General features: G+C 35.4%; 1 protein-coding gene across 1 annotated transcript; it reads left to right on the forward strand.

The window, feature by feature from the left end:
- The first annotated feature begins 245 nt into the window (after positions 1-245).
- On the forward strand, positions 246-19,303 carry LOC140986177 (cell division cycle protein 27 homolog B-like). Its single transcript, XM_073454236.1, has 16 exons — positions 246-621; positions 1,358-1,430; positions 1,960-2,066; positions 2,258-2,304; positions 5,757-5,854; positions 11,875-12,173; positions 12,905-13,060; positions 15,026-15,239; positions 16,057-16,277; positions 16,356-16,421; positions 16,593-16,712; positions 17,325-17,401; positions 17,621-17,740; positions 17,827-18,046; positions 18,133-18,414; positions 18,831-19,303. The coding sequence occupies exons 1-16, from the start codon at positions 517-519 to the stop codon at positions 18,879-18,881; spliced, it is 2,256 nt and encodes a 751-aa protein (XP_073310337.1). The 5' UTR covers positions 246-516; the 3' UTR covers positions 18,882-19,303.
- The last annotated feature ends 751 nt before the right edge of the window (positions 19,304-20,054 follow it).

Genomic DNA, 20,054 nt, shown 5'->3' on the forward strand with positions numbered 1-20,054 from the left:
AGTTGTCAGGACTTCACATGTTACTTGCGTGAACTCTTTTAATCAGTGGTTTAGGAATTTGTCATGTTTAAGGGCATTTAAATTCAGTATTTTTATTTAGTAGTGCATGACTATTTTTAAATGCATGTGTTGAGTCATTTTTCAGAAATTAAGATATAAAAAAAATAAATTTTAGTAGTAGACGGGAATGTTTTTTAGTAATTTTTTAACAGTAGACGTTTCGAGACTCGTCCGTGCACATGGATAAATGGCCACCAACTCCCCGAAACCAGTGCTACGATCCCACACTTGTCACGTGCCATTCGAATTTTGAAACCTAATATCACGTGACCTACAAAACCCACAAACCCTGAATCCCCAAACCAGAGCCCCCTTTTTTTTAAATTGAAATTTTTTGAAACCCATTACCCTACATAAGATCCAATATTACATACAATCTCTCAATCCGAAGCAATACTTTTCAATCTTTCTATCCAAATTCAAAGAAATTCATGTAAGTGTACCGTGTGCGCATAAATGGAGGCGATAGTGGCGGAATGTGTGCGGGACAACCTACGCAACTTCATGCACCGTAACGCCATTTTCATGTGCGAACGCCTTTGTGCTGAGTTTCCATCCGAGGTTAGCATTAAGGGGTATATAAATTCGACTGCATTTGGTGTTAATTTTTAGATATCCGGATACATTAGGGAATTGTTGGTTCTACTGTACAGCTGCATTTGGTCTAGTTTTTGTGAGCTCCTCCCGTAGTTTGTAGCGTTAATTAGTGTCTTTTCTTTCTTCTTTTGGTGGAGTCGAAGTTGTGGGCTGCCTCGTTCATGCTTGAGCTGAATAGCCTTGGAGAATTTACTGTTGTATATGAATGTGCTTAAGGTTATGTGTCGCTGAGAATAGCAGGATTAAGTGATGGGAAGTAACAAAAGATTTTTATTTCCAGGGTTATCGATCACGAAATGGGTTCAGTTGTTTGGATTTTGGAACTCTATAAAGTTGATTCTTGTATGATCAACTTTACATAAGTTACGTACACATTAATGAGGCTTATCATGCCAGTCAAATATTTTATTAGGAAGAGGAAGTCATGTAACTGTTTCTGAATGAAAAAGAGAATCTGGTTTTGCCAACTGCTAACTGAATGATGCTAGCGTCAATTCATTTTTATTGTTTTGAAGCCATGCAAATTCATTATTTTAAATATTTTAAGGCTGCAATCCAGTCGATCCCTCTATAATTTTGTGCCATACATTTTCAATAATGTTATATAGGATGATGTTTTGTCGACTGTTTCAAACTGCTACTAAATTTTGCTCAAGTTACATTATTTCCTCGATGATTTACATTTCACTGTCAAATGCAGACAAATTTGCAGCTACTTGCCACTTGTTACTTGCAAAACAATCAGGCACACTGTTCATATCAAATTTTAAAAGGTATATTTTGAAATATTTATCTTGTTATAACCGAATTTGAGCAACTGATCTTATCAAACTGAAGCACATATGAGCCATTATCCTGTTATATTCTTGAGAAATTATCACAATCTTTATTTTGTTTTGGGAGTTTTGTGAGAACAGTTTTTATTTTTTTTGATCATTTGTGAGAAGAGTTTTAGGCAAACAAAATGTGTGCATAATTTTGTCACAGAGAAATTAGTTTTTATGGATATGAAAACATGCCAGGAATGATTGGGTAAAAATAATATTAAAATTTTAAAACAGTAATTGGATTATAATAGAATGTAATACTAACTTTTAAGAAATGATGAAACATTTGTTAAAAGTAATTATTATATTGGGAGATGTGAAAAGTGAGAAAAATTCGATTTTGGAGAATAATAGTAAATGATAGTGCGTGCATGTTTTATTTGGGTGATGAAAAAATGATGTTTGGAAATGAAAACAAACCTTTTCTATACTGTCGCATCTGTGTTTACTGAAAATGCTATCTTGGTCTTCCAAGGGGCGCATATGGCTCAGTGCCGCTACTTGTTTGCACTATCGTGCTTTCAGATGGATCTTCTGAGCGAAGCTGAAGCAGCATTATCTCCTATTGAATCCTCTACGGAGGTATGACACAAAATCTAAATCATGAGGTCAAACAGATAGTGTCCATTAATGGTTGGAGTGATACCTTTGTCATATCCATAGTTTCTTCTATTGCCTAAATTTTAGTAAGTATAAGAAAATGCATTTGTTGCCCTTTTTGGTCACTTGTGTTGGATGGAGCAGTTGTAGTCATTTTTTTCCTATTTTCTTAGGTTCCAAACGGAGCTGCTGGTCATTACCTTCTTGGACTTATATACAGGTTTTTGACATGTTATACTTCGTTCTTAATTCGTTATCTTTACATGGGGCCGCTATTGATGTCCTATTCATTTCATTTAAATGAATAAACCATCTCATAAATTGCGTTGCAATTTTCTTATAAAGCTCATCACAACATGAAAATTGACTTGGGATGGCATCAGAAGACGGTGTTTGTAAATTGTGATTTTCCATGAGTTGAAAACATTTCATGTTTTGTATCCTTTGTTGTTCTTATGTTTTGCATTTGAGAAACACTTATTTTCTAGCAAATTTAGTGCACCATTTTCCTATTCTTTTCCTTATATTTGCGGGTTAATGTGTAACTAGTGTTAATTATCCAGAATTGTCAGTACTATAATCTTGAATAAATTTCAAATAATAATTGATGATCGTGTTATGATGCACGGTTTGGATCTTATATACGTTGTTGGCCCTGTTTGAAGCACTTTTTTGTTGCTGTGTGGTAGAAATATTTACAAGATGTTGGACTGGATTGCTGACTTAATAGTAGCACTCTTCTTATTTTGGGAGAAACGGGTTGCAGATTTTACATGTAGTCGTGTATTTTGGAAATTTACTGACTTATGATTTCGTTGTTTCGTTTGATTGTAAATGATAGTTGATCTATGACCGTCTTTTCTAGCACAAGATTATTCTAAAATTGTTTAAATTTGCAAGAAGTAATTTCTGTTGCCAGCCTACAATCTTTTCCTGCATTGGGTTGTTTTGGTTTGAAAAATTGTTGCATGCTTGCTGAAAGTTAATTCTTTTCCTGTTTGTTTATCCGGGAAATTGTATATAAAATCTATATATCAGATATCAGAACTACTAACACCATTATCTATATCGTACTGTTACTATATTGAAGAATCAAGATAAGAATTAGATATGTTTGAAAAATTGTTTACCTTGTGATGAAAGTTAATAGCTCCACTTTATTTTGTGTGGAGAAATATGGTAGTCAAAACATTTTTCTTGATTGCCTGGAAATTATTTTCGATAAATATTGAAACTGTGACCAATAACTTTTTATGATATTATATTTCAGCATAATACAATGTATTATAATTGTATATTTAAGTTCTATTGGTTGCTTTTAAATTGTATAAACCATAAACAGGTCGCATGGGAGATTAATCAGTTATCAACTTTTTTTAAAAAAGTGGTTCTCAATTCACAACAATTCCCACTGTTTGCTTATTTGGCCCCATTATCTAGTTTTTCTTGCCATTCTCTACCACATCTTGCTATTTCAGATGAGGTAACATAGTGTCTTTTTGTAGCGGACGAGTGACTTATTTGGACAGTTTTTAGCATTAATAATACTTGAGTTTTCAATTATGAAGAAGTTATAGGGAATCACGACTTTGGTGCTCTGGAAGATTGTTTATGGTATTTTACATCCTTCGCAAAAGTCCATTTTTTTGGTTTATCATTTTTGTGTCTTTTATTTTATTGGCATTAAACCTTCCTTGTAGTGTTGACATGCAGAGTGGTTTGTAAGCGAGTTATCAAACCTTATGAGTCTGGTTGAATTGCGAAGTTATGGTCTTAGGCTGGTGGGTTATAGACCCTCCTAAATCTTGTCAAGGTGTAAGTTTTAGTGAACTCGACGAAGTCACAATATTTGTTTAAAAAACACCATTGTCACTTGCTTGCAACGTTTTAGTGTTGCTCAAGAAACATCCACTTAGATTGTCATTCGAGTTGGTCCCAACTTTGGGCACAAAATGTTTTGGCTTCTGTTTATGGGAGTCTTAGGATTAAGGAAATATGATGATTTTTCTTGACTTATAGTTTTAGGATTCTCCTAGTTCTTTTAGAGTTTTGGTATGATCTATACTTTTAGACCGAGTTTATACTTGAACATTTTTTGGCTTATTGCTCCTTTTATAAAGTAATAGTTTGTGAAAGAGTGATTAGCCTTAGGATGACTGGATGAGGAAGGTGTCAAAGGAAAAAAAGGATATGAGGATGATTTATTCTGAAAATTCAAACACCAGTTTATGAAATGCTGTATTGATTCTTTGTGAGAAGATGATGAGTTTTGGTTTTATTTATGTACTTTGAGGTTGAACTTTGAAGTACAAAAATAATAATTTATAATCATAGTATATTAAGAAAATGCATTTTTTAAAAATATTTCGAACACGAAATGGGTAATTGGGACATTTTCCACATCTAAGCCATAAAAGCTACTATTCTAACTTCTTTTATGAACACACACGTCTTTGCTTGTTTAATTTTCTAAGCTATTGTCAGCAAATTTTCATTGCTTTACGATTTCATCGCTCAAACTCTCTCTTAAATCAGAACTTTGCGATCTCATAAACATACCCATGTTGGTTGGACAGAGGTGCCAAGTCATGCTAGAATACTACCACAGGAATCAAGTGACGACTTTTACCCTTGTGATAGGTGCTCAGTACCTATTTTATCTGTATAGTGATGTCGATGAAGAATGTGAGAGAACACTGTAAATGTTACGGACCTGTCCACATGGTGATCAAACCAAATTAACATCTAATTCCGAGGATGAGACTGATTGTACGAACTCAAATAAAGGGTAAATGCAAGGTTCTAAAATTCGTTTGGTGCTAGTCGGACGCCAGACCAGTGCCTAACGCCGGAGCTTAGGCGCCGCTAGGCAGATTCCATGTCATCAATATAATAAATCACATACTATAACTCATACACAATAACATCAAATTTAAAATGCGTTCTGAATTACACTAATAATAGAGCACCACAAATTTACTCCACTTTTTCTTCTCTATGATTTTCAACAGTTTGTTCGCTATCCGGACACAAACTTAATATCACCATGGTGATCTTCCTCTTCTTCGGATTCAAAATCATCCTCATGAAGTTCTGTTACTCTAGATCGCAGATGAAGATGAAGATGAAGTTTGGTGTGATTAGGCAAGCCAACAAATTGCATTTCTTGTTGGACTTTGGTTTAGGGCCTATAAAAATTACCTTTAATTTTTTTAATTAAAAGCCGAAAAATAAAAGCATGAAAGTCCCAATTGTCCGCGGTGCCTAGGATCGGCGCCTAGGGCCGCTAGGTCCGAATTTTAGAACACTGGGTAAATGTCTTATTAATGTTTAAAAGTGATTAAAAGTAGTGTCACGTTAGAAAATTGAGATGGGCAGGCCTGTAACTGAAAGGAAGGCTATGGCACCTTTGTGATTTAACAATAGGAGATAAACACACATTGAAAGAAGAGTCATTTCATGTTGGAAGTAAGAAGACTAAGGCTTCATGCATATTGTTGGTCTTTACACTTGGTTATTGACAACTATGTTTTTTTCCTTTTTTCTAATGAATAATAGATGGATGAATAGAAAGAACTCACGCTTTGATGATGCACAATCATTCTGAATGATGATGTTTTTCTCACTTTTCTTGGTGTTAGCTTAATGTCCACTTTTTAATACTTTTTACAGGTATACTGATAGAAGGCAAAGTGCTATTCATCACTTTAATCAAGCTTTAGCGTTGGATCCGTTGTTGTGGACTGCTTATGAGGAGCTTTGTATATTAGGTAACATGTAGAATGAATTTGTGATTTCAAATATTTGCATTTGGCTTTCGGAGTTTTGAAATTTTCTTGGTCATCGTTCTTGGCTACTAGTCTTTTAGCTTTTAATACCTAGAATTGAAGTCATTTGAACATTGAGCATTTTTCTGATTTGGCTTTGACTTTGATTTGATGAGGCATTTTGATAATAAAGATAAGAAATGTATTGTTACTGTGAAATTTATCGAACAAAAGGTAGAAGACATAAAATTTCTCATTCTTATTTTTCATATATTATCCAGTCTAATGTATACGTTTAATTTAAATAGGCAAAGAAGAAAGTTAAATCCCAACAAATGTGGGAGAATATTCTATCACAATCCTATTTTACCAAACATAACTCAAATCAAAACAAATTTATATCTAAACAGATTTTATTTAAAAAGTGATAAATTTATTAAAACTTCTTCTCAAGTTGGTGCGAAGATATCTATCATCCACAACTTACTAACTTGGTCTTCAAATAGTAGCCTTGGAAGCCTCTTGGTTAGAATATCCGCAACCTACAACGTAGTTGGAACAAACGGAGTACAAATGGCTTCTTCCTCAAGTTTCTCCTTAATGAAGTGCTTTTCAATTTCAATGTTCTTGATTCTATCATGTAGAACTGGATTATGCACCATGCTAATAACGGATTTACTATCACAATATAGCTTCATTGGATACTTCATTTTCCTCGTTAAATCATCCATAACTCTCTTAAGCTAGAGAGCCTCACATACCCCTTGAGCCATAGATCTGAACTCAACTTCTGCATTGCGTCTAGCAACTACGCTTTGTTTTTTACTCCTCCAGGTTACTAAGTTGCCCCATATGAAAGTGCAATATCCTGAGGTTGACCTTCTGTCTGAGATGGAACTTACCCAATCTGCATCTATATACACCTCAATTGATCCTATTCACATTTCTCAGAGAGCAAACCGTTGCCCGATGTTCCCTTCAAATATTTGAGAATCTGATACACAACTTCCATGTGTTTTTCACACGGTGAATGCATAAATTGACTCACCATGCTCACAACGAATGCAGTGTTTGGTTGTGTATGAGATAAGTAGATCAATCTTCCAACTAATATATGATACGTTCCTTTATCCAACGGAGTTAATTTCTCCGAGTTTACCATTTGCCTATGTTGGGGTATCTGAAGGCTTGCATCCCCACTCATCCTAGCTTCCTTTAAGAAATCTAGAACGTACTTGCGTTGAGACACTACAATTCCTTTTCCAGATCTTGCTATTTCCATCCCAAGAAAGTATTTCAAATGTCCCAAATATTTGATTTCCAATTCTTCGGCCAAGCTTTTCCTCAATCTTCTCATGTTAATGTTATGTCATCAACGTACACAATCAATACCGAGATCGTATCAGTGGACAATTTCTTTGTGAATAAAGTATAGTCTGATTGACCCTATCTGTATCCTGTCTTTTAACCAACTTTGTGAATCTCTCGAACCATGTTTTGAGAGATTGTTTTAATCCATATAGAGATTTTTTCAGGTACACATCAGAAACTGATCGGTAAAGCTAGGATTAGTCTACCTCTATAGAGACTTCTTCTTCCCAATCACAATTTAGGAAGACATTCTTCACATTGAGTTGGTTTAGAGGCAAGTCAAGATTCGCGACAATAGATAATATAACTCGACTAGTATTCAATTTTGCCACTGGAGAGAGAGTTTTAGAATAATCAACTCCATATGTTTGGGTGAACCCTTTGGCAACTAAGCAGGCTTTAATCTTTTATAATGAGCCATCGAAATTGTATTTTGTAGTGAAAACCCACTAACACACCAACCCCACAATGGATTTTCCTTTGGGCAGGTCAATCTTCTCCCAAGTGGAGTTTTTCTCAAGAGCTCTGTTTTCTTCAGAGATCGCTTCCTTCCATTCAGGTATCGCTAGAGCTTCATGTACATTATTTGGAATCCCAAAAAAATCAATTTGAGAGGTATGGCAAAGAAGGTTGGATGATAAACTTTTATAAATTACAAAATTGGACAGTGGATGAACAGTACACGACCGAACAACTTTCCTTTGAGTGATAGGAAGTTCAATGATATTTGAAGGGGTTAACTTGGGCATACCTTGATTCGAATCATCGGGATCTGTTGGCGTGCGATTGTGCGTTTATTTATTTGGCCCAGATCCGATTCATGGCTTTGTGGTAGGACATTGTCTCCTCTCCTGTGCCTTGCCTTTCGTTGTATAAACTAGAACCTTGAACTGTTTCTCATTCATTTTAGTTGTATCAGACGATGTAACAGAATTGTCAGGAGTTTCAAATTCAACTGTTGGGTCTGAGTTATTTTGGCATTCATCTTCATCAGACTTATAGTCCCCTTGAAGATGAGTGTCATTGTACGGCTGTCCCTCTGAAAAACGTGACATCCGTAGAGACAAACATCCGTTTTGGCACATGATGAAAGCACTTAAACCCCAGTGATTAGATTGGTACCCAGCAAAAATGCATCTATGAGACTTGGGATCTAGTTTGGATCGGTTAGGATCATGATGATGCACAAAGACTAGACTTCCAAATATTTTTAGGGGAATTTATGTGAGAAGTCTAGTATTAGGAAATCATTTTTGAAATATGCTAATGGGAGATTGAAATTTCAAAATACGCGATGATAGACGATTTATTAAATAAGTAACTGTAAGAATCACTTCTCTCCAAAGATGCTTCAGAACCTTAGTCTGCAAACTAATCGCTCGAACAACCTCCATAAGGTGTTCGTTCTTTTTTTCATCTACTCCGTTTTGTCGCGAAGTATGAAAACAAGAAGTTTGATTCACAACCCCCTTGGCTCCAAAAAAAATCTCCTGGTAAACAATTAACAAATTTTCTCCCATTATCAATTCAAAAATTTTAATTCCAATTTTAAATTGGTTTTGAACTATGTTATGAAAATTCTTGAAAACATGCACATCATCTGATTTATCTTTTTTAAAAAAATGTACAAGTGATACGAGTGTGATCAGATGTTGTGCATGTTTTCAACGATAGATAAAGTGGAGTTGGAGGACTGGTATGTGGTTACGGAGGAGAGACAGATTGAAGAGAACATTATTAACTTCTATAGGAATTAGTATAGAAAATCGGACGGGGATGGGGGGGATTCGATGGGTTGGAATGGTGCCCTATAGATAGGCTTGAAGCGGAGGAGTTGGAGATTCCATTTTCGGAGGGAGAGATTAAAAGAGCGGTGTTTGATAGTGATGAATCCAAAGCTTCAGGGCCGGACGGATTTACATTGGCTTTCTTTCAAAAAAAATTGGGATACAGTCAAAGCGGATCTAATGAAGGTGTTTGCTGAATTTTTTGAGGGAGGAGTTGTTAATGGCATCACAAACGAAACCTATATTTGCCTAATTCCAAAGAAACAAGAAGCGATTAAGATAAATGATTTTAGACCAATTAGTTTGACAACGAGCATGTATAAGATATTGGCCAAAGTCTTGACTAATAGACTGAAGAAAGTTTTGGCAAGTACAATAGCGGAAAACTAGTGTGCTTTTATTAAGGGGAGACAGATTCTGGATTGTTGTCTCATTGCGAATGAGGTTGTTGAGGAATGTCGACGGTAAAAAAGAAAGGATGGGTCCTTAAAGTTGATTTGGAAAAGGCTCATGACAATGTCGATTGGAGATTTCTGGATTATGTGCTACAAAAGAAAGGGTTTGGAGATAGATGGAGGAGGTGGATTAAGGGGTGCGTGTCTAATGTGTTTTTTCTCGATTTTCATTAATGGAAGGCCAATGGGAAAATTTAAAGGGGAGAGAGGCCTTAGGCAAAGGGATCCATTATTCCCTTTCCCTTTTAATTTAGTTGTTGATGGTTTGGGGAGGTTGTTAGACACGGCCAAGGCATTGAATGAAGTAAGAGGACTCGAAATAGGGAGAGGAAATTTGTAAATTTCGCATATCCAATTTGCGGATGATACTTTCTTTTTGGTTCAATCAGAGAGGCATGTGATGGCATTAGTGGAAATACTCAATTCCTTCGGGCTTGAATCGGGTTTGAAAATAAATTTGGAAAAAAGTGTGGTGTTGTGGATTAATTTTTCGAAAGAGGAAGTCGATGGTTTGGCGCATGCTATTGGGTGCAAAAAAGATATTTGGCCAATTAAGTATCTCGGGGTTCCGTTGGGAGGTAATCGTACGACTTTTAATTTTTGGGAACCGGTGATATCCAAAATGGCATAAAAACCAAGCTGGAAAAAGGCATTCCTATCAATGGGGGTCGATTTACTTTGATACAATCAGTGTTAAGCGCTATGCCATCTTACTTCATGTCTCTGTTTGAAGTGCCAAGCCGGGTGGTAAAAAGGATGGAAAAATTGATGAGGGATTTCTTGTGGGATGGAGCAGACGGGGACACGCATTGCCATATTGTTGGGTGGGATCATGTTTGTAAACTGAAAGACAGGGAAGGACTGAGATTGGGGAATATTTGTCTGTGGAACAGAGCACTACTAGGGAAATGATGGTGGAGAGGTTTAGTGGAAAGGGAGACGTGGAAAAAAGTTATAATAAGTATTTATGGTCTTCAAGATAATGGGTGGGACGTGGGGTTGGCCAGGAATTCGACATTCAGAAGCCTTTGGAAATTTATCTCTCGTTCTTACCCGGCTTTTCATCAGTTGGTTGGGGCGGTGCTAAAAGAGGGTAATATCATTCGTTTTTGAGAAAATGTGGTCGTTTGTGGAGTCAATTCTATCTTTCAATGGGACGCGCGTTTTAGAAGAGATTTAAATGAGGTCAAGCTTGGTGAGTTCGCTGATCTTTTAAGGGTCTTAGACTCAGTTAGGTTAGAGTTGGGCTCGGGAGATTTAAGAGTTTGGTTGGGAGACTCTTCAGGTCTGTTCTCTGTTCGATCTTTTTATGATTTTTTCTTTCCAACTTCTAACTTTCCATCATTCCCTTTTTATGATAATATCTGGAAAGTACCTATCCCACAAAAAGTTCAAGTTTTCTCGTGGATTGTGGCTGTGGGGAAACTCCCCACTTGTGACTCGTTGCAAAGAAGGTGGGCTGTCTGTGTGTTATGCTTGCAATGGTGAACTTTATGTTAGAAGCAAGAAGAGAATCAGGACCATATATTGGTGCATTGCTCTTTTTCGAGAGGTATTTGGACAAAAGTGTTGCAAGAGTTGGGATTTGATTGGGCTTTTCCGAGAAGGGCACAAGACATGTTCATTATGGAGCCGGGCCGTCCAACCGACAGAAGATTTAACATATTCTGGTACTTGGTAATACACTGCACTTTCGGTCAATCTGGCTGGAGAGAAATAACATAATATTTGCAGACTTGTCGGAGACCGTGGATGACGTCTGTGAGAAGATCAAATTCAGAGTTGCGAATTGGACGACTAAGCTGACAGAGTTTAATCATTTATCTATTTGAGACTTAGTTAGAGATTGAAAATTTTTATGGTCATGACGATAGTGTGGTAGCGTTTTCTTGATTGTAACAGCACCCGTTTTGCGGATTACTCATCCGCTACTATTGTAAAATTTATATTTTAATAATAAAGTTTAGTTTTCTATCAAAAAAAATTATTGGTATCTGTGGCCCAAGTACAAAATGAAGAAAGCAGGATATGATGTAAACATATTTTTGTCCAAAAATACCTTCTGTGATAATTTGTTCTAAAGCAATCTGCCTATCTATGACACCATACCTAGAACAGGGAAACACTGATTACTATGGACACCATTAAACCGGGACTCTTCAATTTTTTGACAAATAAAGCTGGCTTAAAATGTGGGCAATGTGTTAGTTTTTCTTGTACATTTGAAGAAGCAAATCTATGAATTATAGCTTCTGTAAATAATAATGTTCTTATTGGCATCTAATTCCTGACTTGTGACAACATTTTCATGCATCCTACTCGAGAACAATGGTCCCCCTTTTACTATTTTATTCCCAACTTGTGTGTTATATTCATATTTTATTAAGCAGACAATGGGGAACCATTTCAGGCGCAGCTGAAGAAGCAACTAAGGTTTTTGATGAAGGAGCTTCTCTGTGCCTCCAAAAGCAGTATCTACACATAGAATTAACTTCCCAGAATATGCGGGCATCTAGTGAGGATCATGATATTGCTTCTAGCAGAATTTTAGAATCAGCAGATGACAGTACAAGGCAGTTGCATGCACAAGGCAATAGCCTACGAGATATATCTAGAAACAATCATGGGGCAGCTTCCAGCCAGCCTCTAAATTGTGGTTCTGCTGGCTTACCATTTTATAATACACCTCCAATGGCTACACAATCACAGGTATAGTCATGTATGTTTTTGTCCTTTGGGCTTAATCATAGTTGGTCACACTTCTTGTTTTTTTTCTCTCCTCCAATGGTTACAATATCTTATATGTGACTATGTATAGGATGCGATTGTTGCTTTTAGGGGCTAAGACATGACTGTTTGCATTGTTATCAAAGACGCAAGGCACATGATGGCCACATACGCCATGGAATATAGGCTCAAGGTGTCATTTGATGACTGCATCATGTCAAAGCGGGACATACTAATGTATAAATTCTAAATGTAAATGTATTTAGAAGACCTGTCATGTAGCTTCTAATATGTGATTTTCTTATTATAAGTAATAGCATGCTAAAATTCGGTAGTATGAAAATCAAATAGAAAAGATTATCTAATTGCATTTTCACTTTGAAGCCTTCACATATGCCGTGCTCGAGGGTTTTGATATGCACCCAGGTCTGCGTTTCACTGAATGTTTGGATATTCCTTTTTAGTTCCTGCACATTCCTAGTTACTTTTTAAATTGTGATGGCTGTTCTTCTTAACTTTGACTACACAATCCTTTTGCCTTTGCAGTTTATATTCTCCTGACACTTTGCTGTTACTACGTACTGAATTTGGTTTATATTTGAAGTAGTTTATATGTGAATACGCAGTTTGTGGCATGGGCAAACATTATCATCTGTTTCTCAAGACTGCTTTTGTGCTATCTTTTACTCCCAAAATTCTTGTATGCCTTGTAGTTATCAGGTGTTGCTCCACCTCCTTTGTTGAGAAATGTCCAACCTAATGGTCCAAACATGAGAGCATTTGTAGCTGATAATTCTCCAAGACAAACCGTTAACTCTACTATTCCAGGCCCAAGGAGAAAATTCGTGGACGAGGGAAAATTAAGAAAGGTTAAGACATTTTAAGTTCTTGTTTCTTTACAATATTATTTTATGAATGTCTTTTATTGTAGTTCTCATCGATTCTTGGTTTGTACTCTCGTGTGTACCTTGTCGATTCTTGTGATTAGTTACCTACTTCTTTCGTTTCGTACTGAAATGTTACACCCAAGTCATGTTTCCTTTGGTTTTTGCAAGGAAGTTATAGTTGTTCATTAGATTATTCATTTTAGCATAACCTAAAATGAATGTATTTTTCGTATCATAAAATGGTTCCTTTGGATTATGAAATTTTTAGTTCAAGTAATGACAAAATTGATGGAACCAAAGCTGTGTTATATAAGAAAATATTATTGACTACCTGTTGTGCCAAAATTTAATTCACCAGCACGTTGTCCTGATATAAGAAATTATTATTGACTACTTTATGTTCTATTAGCCTATCACTCAATGCACACCTATATTATTATAATATAATTATAAGGCACAATGTCAATTTTAGTCCTTTATTTATTGCGATTTGATATTTTTAGTTCTGTATATTTCGTTGAGTCAATTATGGCATAGTAACTATGTTACAAATATTAGTTTTACTCTTTATCATCAAAATCATGTAACTAAATGACTAATATCGTACTAACGCTCAATTCAATTCTTCATCCAACCCTTCTATTCTTTATTGGATTTTTTTATTTTTGGCAAGATCTCAGGGATGAGGAGGCAATTGAGTTAGGTTCTTTGATCAAATCTTTAGATAGAGTCAGCTTGATCGAAGGAGCGGAAGACAATAGGGAGTGGGTTTGGGATTCTTCACTGCAGTTTTCAATGAAATTTTTTTTTCGAGTCTTTCTTTTTAGATTCTAGTTATCTCTATTTTTCTCATTATCAAGCAATTTGGAAAGCGCCTATTCCATCCAATGTGCAAGTATTCTCGTGGATTGCAGTGCTTGGGAAATTATAATCGTTTGAGATGTTGCAAAAATGTTTCCTTGTTTTCTTTGTCCAAATTGGTGTGTGTTATGTCGTCAAGAGGTGGAGGCTCGCGACCATTTGATCATCCATTGTCTTTTTTCACGATGTCTTTGGTTTAAAGCATTGGCCGAGTTTGGCTTGATTTGGGTATCTCCGAGATCAACTTGGATCTATTCACGGCGGATCTCGGTCGTGATTTGGGGAGGAGGGGTATAATTTTTGGGTATATGGTGGTTCATTGTTTGAGTTGGTCTATGTGGATTGAGAGGAATACGAGGATATTTGAAGTTCATGAAGAACCGATTGAGGAATGTTGGGACAAGATTACATTCAGGGTTTCATGCTGGAGTTCAAGGAATGTAGAGTTCAAATCGTTCTCGTTCTCGTTCTCAGATTTGTGTAGGAATTGGGGTCTGGTATTATGTTAATTTATTTTGACTATGGATCTCACTTCTTTTGGTTTGGAACTCTGGTTCGCTTATTGTAATTAATTTATTAATCAATATAATATTATTTCTTATCATAAAAATAATATTGACCATTTTATTATATTATTTTGATGAGAATGACTAAAATTGATCGTGAGAACATATTACATGCCTATAATTGATTCAATTAAAGATAGCTAAAAATTTGACACCCCAATACATACATTTTACCTGTTTTGTATTTAACTTTTCCTTTAGTTTATCCCATATTAGTTAACTTGCAAGCACATCAATCTTTTTTGGAGTTTATCCATCCGTTTGCATTTAGATTCAAACCAGTGAAATTTGTCTTAGTAACATTCTTCTTCTTCTTCTTCATATCTGTTGTTCCTTTTCTCATCTGGCATTCTTTTGAAATAGACTATCCTCTGGAATCTACGCGACAAGTTCAAAACCATTCATATCGATAAACATTAATTTCTGCAACCTGTCTTCTTGAAATTATCATTCATTGGTTGTACTTTATTCTTTTTCCTTTTTTTTATGTATTGAGAATAGTTAATTCATCTGCATTTAGGTCTCCGAGCGGCTGTTTTCTGATTCTGGACAGCGACGAAGCATGAGACTTGCTGGAGAATCTGTGATCAACACAAGCTCATGTTTGTCAGTCTCCGGCAATGGAACAACCCACTCTTCTAAATTTCTTGGAGGTTCTAGGTTAACCTCTGTGGCATCACGTTCTTTGACATACCGAAAGGGGCAATCTTGGACAAATGATAATGCAGATGAAGGTGATTGAAGATGATGATTTTTTTTTGGTTAAATGATTTTTTGTAGTGAATTTGTTTAGGATAAGACATCGGTTAATTTGTACCTATAGTATCACTAAATGACTCTTAGAGTTTTTCCATTCAACTCCATGGAACAATTAGGCTGTTGCATTATGAGATGGGTTGACGGTTACTTAGATTAGCTATTCTTGAGTTAATCATGCTACACTCGACTTGTATTCCTTTTATTTTATATGTGGTATTAGTAAAATTAAATTGATCGCTGAAAAGTTTCAATTGAGATTTAAAACCTGGGCAACTTTGTAAAAGATATCACTTAAGTTTCAGCTAAGAAACAAAGTTAGACTGCTAGTGGCGAGGATGGGCCCTGAACTAAATTTTTTTTTGCAATATGTTAACAGTTCTTTTTGTGGATGATATATAGGCTACTGGTGCATGTAGCTTTTACTGTGTTATAAGCATGGTTGTAATAGAAAATTGTGTGATTCAGATTATTGCTTTTCGATGTTATGCTAGAGACTTCATGGTGTTTGTGACCTTTTAATTTGATGAAATTACGACGATATTGGTTGAAGGATCTCTATAATATATACGCTGCTGGTGCATATAGCTTTACTGTGTTATAAGCATGGTTATAATAGAAAATTATGCGATTCAGATGATTGCTTTTTGATGTTATGCTAGAAACTTCATGGTGTTTGTGACATTTTGATTTGATGAAATTAAACTTATATTGGTTGAAAGATCTCTATTAATCAGGGGATTAATAGACCTCCTTTGTTATCACTTGACTAACAAAAGAATCTTCCTTTCTTAGGGAATCATCATGAAGTGCATGATGATTCTAGATCAAGTATCCCAGCTTCAAATTCATCCCCATCTGTTGATAATAGATTACTTGAACAAGAAGGGTTATCAAGGTCATCAGGTGCTGCTGTTTTGAACAGTGCAAGATACAGTGATGGTGCTTCTGAAATATTGGCCATTTTAAGGCTTCTTGGGGATGGCTTCAGACTTTCCTGTCTCTCCCGATGCAAGGTATTGGATGAATTTCTTGGAAAACTGGTTTAACAATTATTTTATAACCATATAAGTAGCATGCTTGTGCCGGACCAGGATGCACTCGATGTCTATATCAAACTTCCACAAAAGCATTATAATACAGGATGGGTACTTTCTCAGGTAATCACTTTTCTTCACTTTATGTTGTGCTCAATATTTTTATGGTGACAGTACAAGCAATGTCTTTGTATCTGTCCCTAGTGTTATGCTTGTGCTAATGGAGCTTTAGATTGGGTTGTTTATAGGTTTTTCGGATAATCTGGCCTATTTATCGATCTTACTCAATTACAGGTTGGAAAAGCATACTTTGAAATGGTTGATTATCTTGAAGCTGATAGAGCCTTCAGTCTCGCACGTATTGCCTCCCCTTACAGTTTGGAGGGGATGGATATTTATTCTACAGTTTTATATGTAAGCTTTTATAAATTTTTAAGATTTCATTAATTGACTTTAATGTCTCAGTACGACCATTCTCATGCAGTTTATGAGAAAAAAGCTACCCGTCTAAAGTTGAGGTCTTTCTCATCTAATATTGTACTAACGTTTTATTATGACTTTTGTGCATTCCCTTTATATCCCTTTTGTTAAAATGTTTCCCTGATGCAATCCTATTGATAACCTTAATACACCATGGGCTGTTAGGTCTAGAGACTATCTTTATTTTTGTGTCTGTAATTTTAATCTTCAGGTTGAGAAATAAGCATCATTTCTTTTTTCCTTAGTTGAACCTTAAACAGTTAAAACCCCCAGTTTAAAGATGAAATATTTTTCTCAAATGTTAATACCCACACGATTAAATGATACTGTAATTTCTTGTGAAATATGAAATTGTATCTTATTTGCAATACCTCTGCTCTGAAGAACTTCGATAAGTTTTGCCGTGATAACTATGTTGAACTTTGTGATTATTATTTTCCAGTGTGTTGATGGTGTTGAATGTTAAGATGGCTGTTCTAATTTGATGTTTTGGCTCCAATCCACGAGTTTTATATGTTACTGAATCAATTTACCTCTATATTTTAGCATTTAAAGGAAGATATGAAGTTGAGTTACCTGGCTCAGGAGCTCGTAGCAACTGATCGTTTGGCTCCTCAATCTTGGTATCCCATCTAAACTAGCTATGTTTAGCTCCGAACTTTACTTTGTAGATGCTTCACTTTTATGTGGCTTATTCTATGAGTATTATACGTATTTTAGGCTCATCTATAAGCGCTGCAGATGCATTAGCTGTTACTTTTGCTTCTTGCTGACACGATGCATAATTTTATTGACTTTTTTCTTTAAGATATGTCCTGATCTTAGGAAATATGATATGGTAGGTGTGCTATGGGGAATTGCTATAGCTTACAGAAAGACCATGAAACCGCTCTTAAAAATTTCCAGCGATCAGTGCAGTTAAATTCAAGATTTGCTTATGCCCACACCCTCTGCGGCCACGAGTATGGTTCACAATTTGTATTTCCTGTTTCCGATGTAATTTCCTTCTGAAGGTTATTTTAATCATTAAATCTGTGTATCTTAACAGATATGTGTCCTTGGAGGATTTTGAAAATGGTATTAAGAGCTATCAGAGTGCCCTTCTGGTAGATTCCAGGCACTATAATGCCTGGTATGGTCTTGGAATGATCTATCTTCGACAAGAGAAGTTTGAGTTTTCAGAGCATCACTTCCGGATGGCTTTCCGAATCAATCCGCTTTCCTCTGTAATAATGTCGTATCTTGGGACTGCTTTGCATGCTCTGAAGGTGAAAGCAAAGTAATAGAGTGGAATTCATGTTGATATTAGTTCTGTTTCATCATTAACAATAAACTCATCCCTCTATCTCAACAGAAAAATAACGAAGCACTGGAAATGATGGAAAGAGCTATTTTAGCTGATAAGAAGAACCCTCTCCCACTTTATCAGAAGGCTAACATATTAGTCAGCATGGAAAATCTTGATGGGGCTTTAGCAGTTCTCGAGGAGCTCAAAGAGTATGCTCCATGCGAGAGCAGTGTTTATGCATTAATGGGCAGGATATACAAAAGAAGAAATATGCATGACAAAGCCATGCTTCATTTTGGACTAGCATTGGATTTGAAACCTTCTGCAACTGATGTTGCTGCCATTAAGGTAACAAATTTCCTTATTAAGAATGACAATGTTGCCGAGGGTATTGCAATAACTTTGTTGCTACTAGCATGATAAATATCGTTAAGATACATTGATTTTATACAGTAAGTCCTAACAATGGAAGATCCTTTTGCACTAACTTTGGGACTATTGAAGTGACTCAGTTCACAAAATAAATCTTCTGCTACACCTTTAACAGTAGAACTGCATGATTCTTTTATTTGTGGTAGAACATAGTATTCCTCGACTTGATTTTGGCTGTTTTGTTTTAAAATTGAGTCATGGTGTATATTTATTTGTTTTACGAAATGTAGCTGACCTAGCACTAAACATATCAGAAGATTTGAAAGTCCTGACCCAATCCAATACCTGATAATTCTAGTATGTAATGTCCATTTCACTCTGTAACGTCTCAGGCTGCCATTGAAAAGCTACATGTACCAGACGAGTTGGAGGATGTCTTATGAAATATATTTACAGAGTTAAAGACAATTGTGAATGGCACATGCTAATCAACTTGTGTATTGATCTGCTCGTGCTTTCGGCTGGATGCTCAACAAGCACTACAATGCTAGCACATATTCTGTTGAGGATTTCTTGCAATTGGCAGGTCCTGTGATGCCGAGAGAAACACCTTTATATTTTGCAGGAGCGAGTATGCCTATTACCTCAACATGCGTAATTCCTCCATGTATCCATATTCTCCCAAATGAATCTCATTCACTAAGAGATGTTTTCTTGGCTAGATGTAATTATGTATTTAAGCTGAATTTCAATTATATTATCACATTTAGTTTAATTAGCTAAAAAGACGTGTGTTACACGTGAAAGTAGGTTGTTTTGACAAAAATTAACTATCTAAATGAATTAATGTAATGTCTATTTTTTATTTGTTTGTTTAGACGATAATGGCATATAATTTTACATGTGCATTAATAAATTAATTTTTTTTTATAAATCATACAGAAACTACATGTTTTCAAACATATATTTGTTTGAAGTCTTCTTTCATCTATCCTACTATCTCAATATTTTTATGTTTTTCTTATTTTTATATATTATTTTTTCGTTATATTAAATTATTTTTTCGTCATAATTCATTCTTGACGTTTGTAACGATATCAATCGTTTATATATATTTTTTCAATATATCTAATCATCATTTTCATTTTAGATTTTTTTTCTATAATCATTTTGGGTGTTGGGTCAAGTATTTTTATTTGAATTTTGGAAAATCTGCAATGCATTATCAATTGTTTCAATAATAACAGGTAAGTTTTTGTTATGAATTCCAATAATTTTTTCAATTTGAAAATAAATTTATTTTATTTTTGTTAGGATCGAGAGATTGGTTTAGAGACGTGAATAAATAATTTTAACAAATTCTCAAATTAATTTGGATGGATTAGCAACGCTGAATTGAAATTTTTGTCGGTTAGACTTAAATAAACTAACAGATGTGTAATGCGTGGAAATAAACTCACTGAAAAGATTGAACAATAAAAATGGCAAGCTAAAAAGCAGTTAAGCTAGCAAAATTGATAGTCAAGGTAAGTGCAAAGAGAATTGTGTATGGATGTTCGGAGATTTGAACAACTCCTACGTCACTCATTATTCCACTCAGAAAGTATTTGACTAGA

This window comes from Primulina huaijiensis, chromosome 10 (genome assembly GCF_012295235.1).
Source record: "Primulina huaijiensis isolate GDHJ02 chromosome 10, ASM1229523v2, whole genome shotgun sequence".
Lineage (NCBI taxonomy): Eukaryota > Viridiplantae > Streptophyta > Magnoliopsida > Lamiales > Gesneriaceae > Primulina > Primulina huaijiensis.

What these genes read in the sequence shown, in the direction of transcription:
- LOC140986177 (XM_073454236.1), top strand. Translation starts at nt 517, where the DNA reads ATGGAGGCGATAGTGGCGGAATGTGTGCGGGACAACCTACGCAACTTC. An exon ending in TTTATTCTACAGTTTTATAT is followed by an intron (nt 16,713 to 17,324) that starts GTAAGCTTTTAT and finishes TCTATATTTTAG; the next exon opens with CATTTAAAGGAAGATATGAA. An exon ending in CTGCTTTGCATGCTCTGAAG is followed by an intron (nt 18,047 to 18,132) that starts GTGAAAGCAAAG and finishes CTATCTCAACAG; the next exon opens with AAAAATAACGAAGCACTGGA.